General features: G+C 36.3%; 2 protein-coding genes across 4 annotated transcripts in view; both read right to left on the bottom strand.

Moving 5' to 3' along the window:
• The window catches only part of LOC125677700 (zinc finger C4H2 domain-containing protein-like), an 8,855-nt gene extending 7,933 nt beyond the window's left edge, over positions 1-922 (bottom strand). Inside the window, exon 1 of the mRNA XM_048915841.2 lies at positions 746-922. Coding sequence (XP_048771798.1) covers positions 746-801 — 56 coding nt within the window. The 5' untranslated portion in view covers positions 802-922. The remainder of the gene's footprint in view (positions 1-745) is intronic.
• Positions 923-8,905: 7,983 nt separating this feature from the next.
• The window catches only part of LOC125677699 (glycoprotein endo-alpha-1,2-mannosidase-like), a 16,044-nt gene continuing 14,949 nt past the window's right edge, over positions 8,906-10,000 (bottom strand). For all 3 annotated transcript variants that reach the window (XM_048915838.2, XM_048915837.2, XM_048915839.2), the window contains one exon: positions 8,906-9,658. In XM_048915838.2, the coding sequence (XP_048771795.1) occupies positions 8,957-9,658 (702 nt within the window). In that variant the 3' untranslated portion in view covers positions 8,906-8,956. The remainder of the gene's footprint in view (positions 9,659-10,000) is intronic.

The raw sequence follows: 10,000 nt of genomic DNA, 5'->3' as shown, positions 1-10,000 counted from the left end.
CTGTGCAATGCTGAATAAGTGCGACATACTGTCACACTCAATGTGGTGTGAATTGCCTTTTTAAATTGTTAACACAGTCAAGAAATTTCATATCAATGTTGACACTGAGAGAAGGAGGCTGAAATCCAATATATATTTGCAGCACAGGTGCATGTTTCTGTATATAAGTATATAAGTTATGACGTCTGTATACTAAGAATATTATTATAACATTATTGTTATCAAAATAAACAGACATCATAACTTATACACAGAAACAAGTGCCTGTGATCTGCAGTAGTATCAGACACCTTAGCACTTTTTCTTCTTTTTCACGTGAAACATGAATAGATGTATACTCGTCGAGTGTTCTTCTCTGTTGCACGGGATATATTTACTCTAACTATAGAGGGATAATGGTGTTCATAGCCTATGATATTTTAAAACCACGAAAGGAAACTCTCTCTTTCACATACATCCCAAGTAGTTTAGTGACAGAACAAAGAACAGGGTCTGCAGTTTTATCTGTGTGAAAGGTCTACAACGTAAACAAAAACCACTGATTTGCCTCAGCATAGTAGCTCACGAATCTCAGTGGTTGTTTACAATGTAAACCTTTTACAGATAAAATTGACAACTCCTGTGAACAAAGCAAGTATCGGATTTATGAGATTGATCATTGGACAAAAAGTTAAAAAATCAATCTTAAAAACCTTCGTTTCTCTTCCCTTTCAGTAGGAATACCAAGAATAAGTACCATGCTTACCTAATATCCTTGACATGTTCGAGACGATTAATCAATTCTGTTTCTCTTTCATTCATTTCGATCAAAATCAAATTAAATTTATTTGGAAAAATTTCATCAATGTTAAAAATATTTTCATTCCATATTTAAACTTTGTCCATACTGACAAACGTTCTAAAGATAAACCTTTGATATAATATTAACTTGTACTTAGAGGAATTAGAAGTCGTTATTCAATAAATCTTACGTAAAATATTCGTTACGGACATACTTGAATTTGTGTCATTGATCGTCAATGAAGTATACGGTCAGAAGGCCCATGAACCACAATGATCAACTACAAATGAGACCAACGATTTTCTTGCTTAATTCAAATACAAAATACTTCAATTCATGCATTATGAAAGGTGAATTAAGATAACGAACAGTAACCAATCTCATAACTCCTATAATGAATACAAAATAGAGAGTTGGGCAAACAGGGACCACTGGATATACCAGAGGCGGGATCAGGTGCCTAGAAGGAGAAATCATCCTCTGTCGACCGGTCACACCCGCTGTGAGACCTATATGCTTCAGATCAGGTAAATGGAGTAATCCATAGTCAAAATCAGTGTGCCAAGAACGGCCTTAGAACACTTCAGACAGCATTTGACCCAATGATAGGTTGTATTGGCAAACTATATCGTTATAACGACCATAGCATTTGCGAAATGCTGACTTTAGACGAGACTGGAAACCCCTGCAACATCAACTTGTTTGTCAGTAACCGCCTCGATTTAAAAACTGATCATAGGCAGAACAAGCTCTTGCGTATCGAATCAGTTGAGAGATATAAACACCGTATGCAGGTGATAATGGAATATTGCTACATAAATATGGAAAGTTGACGAAGGAGAAGTTGAAATCATACCGTTTGTCATAAAGTTATAATATACCCATATATACATATACGTATTACATGTACATGTACAACAGTGACAGAGCTATAGAGAGGGGTACGGGAGAAGCAGTCACAAGCACACACTCCTTTTGACTATGTGGCAGCCAAGTTCAGGTGGTAGAGCACCTAATTAGAGATTCGGGGGGGGGGGGGGGGGGGGGGGCTGGGTTCAAATCTCGGTCTGATCCGTTGGATTTTTGCCTTCCTGATACAATTGGTGCCATAGCCCAGTTCCTGGAACTGACAGGTGACGATGCTTACTCCCTCGTTAGTGTGGAAAAGGTGTCCGCTTTTGAATTTTTTGTCTGAATCCACTACTATTATGGCATATAATATGAAATAATGAAAATAAACCAAAAGTGACCAAACAGTAAAGGGTAATTTTTTTATTCTGCATCTTTTAAAATTAGAAATGTGTAATGTTTGTTATATTACGGAAGACTCAATTTTATTGTGTGTGGGATCCACTTAGAACTGTATATTGTTCAAAATGATAAATCAATTATTGTCAAAACGTTTAAATTTCACATTTATTATACTTCGATACGTTTTTGACCGTCTCTGACTTTTTCTGGCAGAGTTGGGGAGGGGGGAGGGGGTTAATATAGTACTTGTCGTAATCGGAAAATTTTAGCAGCATACATGTATCTTGTTCCATTGTATGTCTGGTAGATGTTAATTTACTTTTTATACGTCGTCCATCTGAATGTCTGTCCGGACCTTATAGGCATAATACAAATAAAGCTCCAGGATCTTAAAACTTGGTACAATTGATCACCATGATGAGAGGAAGAAGCCTATTGTTTCTCAAGGCCAAAGGTCAGGGTCGTAGAATCACTTAGTAGGAAAACCTTGTAGGCAGGATACAAAACAAATGGTAAGCTCCAGGATCATACAAAGTGGTACATATGATCACAATGATGGGCGTGATGCCTATTGCTTCTCAAGGTCAGGAATCAAAGGTCAAAGTCGTAGTATCACTTGGTAGATAAACCTTGTAGGCAGGATACAGACCAAACTATTGGGGCTAGGACCGTCAACATTGGTACATATACTCGATCCCCATGCCAGGTGGAGGACGTATTTTGTTCTTCAAGGTCAGAGGTCAAGGTCATATCACTTAATAGGAAAACTTTGTAGGCAAGATACTGACCAAACCGTAAGCTCAAGGATTCTATAACGTGGTACATTTGATTACCATGATAAGAGGAAGATGCCTATTGTTTTTCAAGGTCAGAGGTCAAGGTCGTAGTATCAGTTGATAGGAAAACCTGTAGGCAGAATACAAATCAAATTATTGGGGCTAGATTCGTCAAACTTGGTACATATACTCATCATGCCAAGTGGAGGACGCATTTTGTTCTTCCAGGTCAAAGGTCAAGGTTGCAGTATCACTTAGTAGATTCGTCAAACTTGGTACATATACTCATCATGCCAAGTGGCGGACGCATTTTGTTCTTCCAGGTCAAAGGTCAAGGTTGCAGTATCACTTAGTAGGAAAACCTTTTAAGCAGGATACAGACTGAACCGTTGGAACTAGGACCGTCGAGTTTGGTACAAATACACCTTATGCTGCCTATTGTTTCTCAAGGTCAAGGATCCCGGTTAGAATAGGTCCTCAGTGCCCCTTGCTTATCGTAAGAGGCGACTAAATGGGGCGGTCCTTCGGATGGGACCACAAAAACCGAGGTCCGCGTCACAGTAGGTGTGGCACAATAAAGATCCCTCCCTGCTCAAAGGCCGTAAGCGCCGAGCATAGTCCTAAATTTTGCAGCCTTTCACCGGCAATGATGACGTCTCCATGTGAGTGAAAAATTCTCGAGTGAGACATTAAACAATGTACAATCAATCAATCAAGATCAAGGTCGCAGTATCACTTGATAGAAGAATATTGTTTTTGTTATGGATACAGATATTGCCCTAGCTGGAATTTGTCACATGCTTCCTCTCGGAAGAATATAAGTTCAGTTTGAATTTCATCTTGCTTGGTGCACCATGACCTACTTTAGGACTAAAAGTAAGTCAGTTTTCCAAATAGTTTCCGTCATAAATACAGATATTACCCTGAAATTTTGTCACCCCCCCCCCCTCAGAGAAATACATAATCATTTCACATTTCAACTTGATTGGTACACCGTAACCTACTTTTGAGCTAAAAGTAGGTCAAATAGATTTCTTAGCCTTTTCTCATCATGGATACGGATATTACACTGACATTTTGTCACAACCTCCCTCTCAGAGAAATATATAATCAGTTCATATGTCAGATAGATTGGTGCACCATGATCTATTTTAATGCTCTTCTATTCGGAACGTGTATGATATCAATTCAGAGTGCATAATGTGCTTACAGGTCCAACGGGCGATGTTGTACCGTTTGCGGTACTCTTGTTAAAGTACAATTTGCTAATACTTCGTTAAATACATATTATTCAAAGCTCTTGTATGATGATATTTCTATTTCCAGGAGCTAAATTTTTATACCGTGGATGTTATTATTGCTCAAATTGAAAGCTAGTGAAGATAACGAAGAGTGATCAATCTCATAATTCTTTAAAAAAAAAAAAAAATACAAAATTAAGAGTAGGGAAACATAGACCTCTGGACACACCAGAGGTGGGATCAGGTGCCTAGGAGGAATAAGCATCCCCTTTCGACCAGTCACACCTGCCGTGAGCCCTTATCTAAAAGTAACTCAAGAAAGAAATCAATTCTAAAATATTCGTATTGAACACCTTTTGCGGGGGGTAATGGAATATTGCTACATAAATATGGGAGGTTGACTATGGAGAAGATAAAGTCATTCGTTTGTCACAAAGTGGAGTTGTTGGTTTGCCGCTAACATCTATGTTCAATAAGATATCTTAGCATGAAGCAGATAAAATAGAAGAATTCCCTGTGATATCTTGTATTTCGAGTTCACTTGGATATATCGAATCGACATTTATGAATGAAAATGAGTATTGTTAATAGACAAAACTTCGTCAATATACATCTAAATGTAGAGTTGGAAGGCCATCGTAAGAAATTTTGTCTTCTCATACAAAGGCTTTCGAATACATTCTGCCCCATAAGAATTAATGTACGTCAGTAGTTGAAGGAGATGAATTCGTGTCCATTGGAATTCAAACAGACTGTTGGAAGTCCTGACCCCTGGATCATGTAATAAACTCAGACTTATGTCAAAATTTCTTTTGTTTATTACTTTTTAACTGAAAGTCAACTTCAAAGTGCTTGTGTATATAATCAGAGCGGTGCATAACAAACTGATGTTTGGATGACTGGTCACAAGATATACATATTTCAGAGCTCCATTTTCATCGAAGATATCTATGATATCACAAAGCCCAGTCTTTATAATTTATCGTGATGAATGATGGTGTAAAGTGTTGATAAGTCGCGAACGTTTTAATGCTGTTGATTTGGGGGTGGGGGGAGAATTGTTATTCTAAAGAATAATTCTTTGGAAATCTGTAGGATGCACATTTTATTCACACCACTTCTCGCACAGGTTGTAGCACAATACGTTTCCTTTCACAGGAGTTATAATATTTTTGTGAGGAAGAAAGATGTGTCTTTGTTTAACATTTACTGGATCCTGCAGAGTATCTCTGTTAGTGTTTTTCCATTATTTGGAATCGAGTACAGATACAGAAACTCGCATTCATTCGTCTCATTGACTGGAATATTAAAACACAAACGTGATTCTGAAGTTTTTCGTCGTTTGAAAGGGAACCTGGCAGTTTAAGTTGGATTACCAAATGTGAAATCAACGCCAAAAAGCTCGTTTAAATAGTTGTAATGACGAGTCTTCGATACAAAGACAATGTTGTTACGAATTTTGTCGACTGGAAGCAGTACATATTCCTCGTGTAACCTATCTAATTCTTTCACTGTTTCTGGTTTACTAATTTCAAAGACAGAAGGATAGTGCGTGGTTTTTGTTTTAATGTGTGTAATACGTTGTATTAATAGTCTTCTTGTACGACCTGGTGTCAAATTCGTCCTTTTCATATTCAGCCTATCGTCCGATTCAAAATAATAGAAAAGTCTGGGCTTTCTGAATGTCGGACCTGAAGCGAGTGCAGTTATCATTTTCAACTATCGATATCACAGTGTATCTAGCTCATGAAGCTGGAGTTGAAAGGAAACCAAACACATTTAGGAGGATCTTGTATAAGATGGTCGGCCCGTGGGGATCCAGGTTAGAATAGGTCCTCAATACCCCTTGCTTGTCGTAAGAGACGATTAATTGGGGTGGTCTTTCGAATGAGACAGAAAAACCGAGGCCCCGTGTCACAGCAGGTGTGGCACGATAAAGAACTTCCTACTCAAAGGCCGTAAGTGTTGAGCATATATAAGTCCTTCACCGACAATGGTGGCATCTCCATATGAGTGAACAAAAGGCCCATGGGCCACATCGCTCACCTGAGTCACCTTGGCCCTGCCATTGCTCAGCTGTTGTGATTTTTAAGAATTTTAAAAATCAAGTTTGACCCCATATTGTGGCCTCAAAGGATCTCAACGTAACTGAAATGAATTTACATAGCAGAGATGCCTCAACAACAATATAACTGACATAATCTTGCTGTTCTGGATGAGACCAGGGTCATAAGGTCATAGATCATGGTATGAAATGAAGACCTTGCCATAAGAAATCTATATCCAAAACGTGAAAACTCTATCTTAAATAGTTCAGATATTAAAAAGATATGATTTTTATTAAAAATAGGTCAAACTTTCAGATGAATGCCACAAGATGAAGCTTCAAAAAGTAATAAGGTTTTGCCATAAAGAACCTCTATGCAAAATATAAAAGCCCTACCTTAAATAGTTTAGGAGATATTGAATACGTCAGAGATTTTTTTTTTTAAAGTAGGCCAAACTCCATGGTCAAAAGATAAAACACTGTTGTGTACAAGATCTTGCCATAAAGAATCTATATACAAAATATGAAAGCCACACCTAAAATAGTTCCGAATATATTCAATAGGTTATGTTTTCTTAAAAGTAGGTCAAATTACAAGTTCCAGGTCACAGGGTCAAAGATCATGATAACAAACGAAGGTCTTGTCATAAGAAATATATATACAAGATATGAAAGATCTACCTTAAATAGTTCAGGATATTTTAAATAGGTAAGCTTTTTTTTAAAAATAGGTCAAACTTCCAGGTCTAGGTCACACACTATTGCATTTTATATGAAAGGTCTTTTTAAAAAAAATGTACAGTGTATATACAAAATACGAAAACCCTAGCTCAAATAGTTTGAGATTTTTAAAAAAGATTTTTTCAGTAACACTTTTATCCCCCCATTGTGGCCACACCCTACCCCCAGAGGCCATGATTTTAACATTTTTGAATCTGCAGGAACCTTTTGCGTAAATTTCAACTTTTCTGGCCTAGTGGTTCGTGAGAAGAAGATTTTCCCTATATAATCACAAGAAAAACTTTTATCCCCTATTGTGACCCCACCTTACCCCCGGTGACCATGATTTGAACAAACATGAATCTGCACTATGTCGGGAAGCTTTCGTGAAAATTTGAACTTTTCTGAGAACCAGTGGTTCCTGAGAAGAAGATTTTTTATAAGACACCACCCAATTTTTACATTTTCATGGTGATTTGAAGGGGACATTACCCTTAAATTTTAACAAACTTGAATTCCCTTCACCCATGGATTATGTGTAACATGTTTGATTGAAATTGGCCCAGTGGTTCTGGAAAAGATGAAAATGTGAAAAATTTACAGACAGATGGACAGACAGACAATCGGTGATAAGAAAAGCTCACTCAAGCTTTCAGCTCAGGTGAGTTAAACATTCTCAAGAGAGGCGTTAAACAATACACAGTCAATTAATATAAGATGGTCTACATCTAGGCACTGTAAGACGTTAAACAATACACAGTCAATTAATATAAGATGGTCTACATCTAGGCACTGTAAAGTTTGCAATTAAAAGTTTGAAATACCCTGAAGTTTGGATTCAACATCATCCGCTGATGGAAACTTTGTGCTAATTGTTTTGTCTGACCATCATCCAATCACAAGGTTTGCTCACACTACGACTTCTAGTGTGGTCACAATGGATTTTAAAGTTTGCGTGGAAGAATGCAACTGGTAATGTGGCTTATATATCTTAAACTTAAGTTCTACTAAATAACTATAGTTATGTAAACAAAGTTCTACTGAATATAAACTATAGTTATGTAAACAAAGTTCTACTGAATATAAACTATAGTTATGTAAACAAAGTTCTACTGAATATAAACTATATTTATGTAAACAAAGTTCTACTGAATAACTATAGTTATGTAAACAAAGTTCTACTGAATAACTATAGTTATGTAAACAAAGTTCTACTGAATATAAACTATATTTATGTAAACAAAGTTCTACTGAATAACTATAGTTATGTAAACAAAGTTCTACTGAATAACTATAGTTATGTAAACAAAGTTCTACTGAATATAAACTATATTTATGTAAACAAAGTTCTACTGAATAACTATAGTTATGTAAACAAAGTTCTACTGAATATAAACTATAGTTATGTAAACAAAGTTCTACTGAATATAAACTATATTTATGTAAACAAAGTTCTACTGAATAACTATAGTTATGTAAACAAAGTTCTACTGAATAACTATAGTTATGTAAACAAAGTTCTACTGAATATAAACTATATTTATGTAAACAAAGTTCTACTGAATAACTATAGTTAAGTAAACAAAGTTCTACTGAATATAAACTATATTTATGTAAACAAAGTTCTACTGAATAACTATAGTTATGTAAACAAAGTTCTACTGAATATAAACTATAGTTATGTAAACAAAGTCCTACTGAATAACTATAGTTATGTAATAAGTTCTACTGAATATAAACTATAGTTATGTAAAAAGTTCTACTGAATAACTATAGATATCTTTACAAATTGTAATGATGGGTATTTCCACATGAATGGGCAGTAGTTGTAAACAATGCCTGTATGAATACAGAACTACATGATAAATGTAGTATGTTTATTTTAACAACTGGGAATTCTCACAGAAACGAAAACAAGAAAATCAATTTCAAAATACATAAGTGTATGAACTGCAACACTTCACAACAGCATACTTTCCATGAAGCGTGTTAGCATTTCATGAAAAGTACGTCGGCATGAAGCATTGCAGTTCAAACCTCATGTATTTTCAAAAATGAAATCTATTTCTTAAATATATACAAAAACAGATAAAATACCAGGGACTTTTAATTCTGCAATACATAAAGTCAAGATATATAATCAATTGTCCTTTTTGAATTTTGAGACATGCTGTCTTGTAATATTAAGGTAGTACTGCGGTCCTTGAGATCCGTAATCCGAGTAAGTAAAGTCACTTGTAACTTTCGGAACGGCAGCTTCTATCTGAGTTCCCTCGTGCCACTCATTGAAAGACGTAACAGATATAAAGGAAGGGTTAACGTCTACTGCGCTCTGTAGAGAGTGCTTGTAATACTGGCCATCCTCTCGAGATCGGGTGTTCTTGCCGTTCCATGGCCTTACCCTGGTGTCAATATACCCTGGCCCCACACTGGGAATGAACAGCATCTTTCTCCCTCTGGCGTACTTCATGATCTCTCGCCAGTACTTCCAAGTACTGCCGTAAGTAAATCCATCTGTGGCAAAGTAAGTATAGTATCCATCAAACCCAGCACTGGCGACATTCTCCTTGTGCTGTCTCTCCACAAGAAGGCCAAGAAAAATGCCATCGTATTCCGTGTTTCTGATGGATATTGATCCACCAGATGTGAATAGCTCAGCCCAATCGGACGATTTAACGAGATATGAGTCATATATGTAATAAACTGGTAGAAGCTTCCTTTTTACTCTATCATAGTGTTTGTAAAAGGCTGGGTGTGTTCCGTAAGTGTCCATTATATACTCTATGTTAGTTTTTAGGGTTTTGTGGTTTCTGCCTTTAAAAGGTTCTATGTGGAATGCCACCTGCAAGAAACATGAATAAGCTGAATCCTTTTAATGACTCGTGGATACAGTTTGTAAAAATGTCTTTGTATATGAAATGATGCATCTACAAACAAGTAGTAATTCAAATGAACTATCATAATCACCAAGTATTACCCCTAGTCAGGATATTTACCATTTATCCATATTGAGAGCATTTACTTTTTAGATGATATCTGTTTGTTTTATTCTGAATGTTTACTTTCAGTTGGTACTTATTGACCATGAACTGGTATTTGTTGACCTCTACTGTTGGTTGATATCAACTATATACAGGAAACTTACCGTTGCTCGATATTTATTAGCAATACATCCAGGATTTAG

The sequence above is a fragment of the Ostrea edulis genome, chromosome 3, assembly GCF_947568905.1.
Source record: "Ostrea edulis chromosome 3, xbOstEdul1.1, whole genome shotgun sequence".
Lineage (NCBI taxonomy): Eukaryota > Metazoa > Mollusca > Bivalvia > Ostreida > Ostreidae > Ostrea > Ostrea edulis.
The sequence above is the reverse complement of the archived record's forward strand: the minus strand, read 5'-3'. Positions and strand labels throughout refer to the sequence as shown.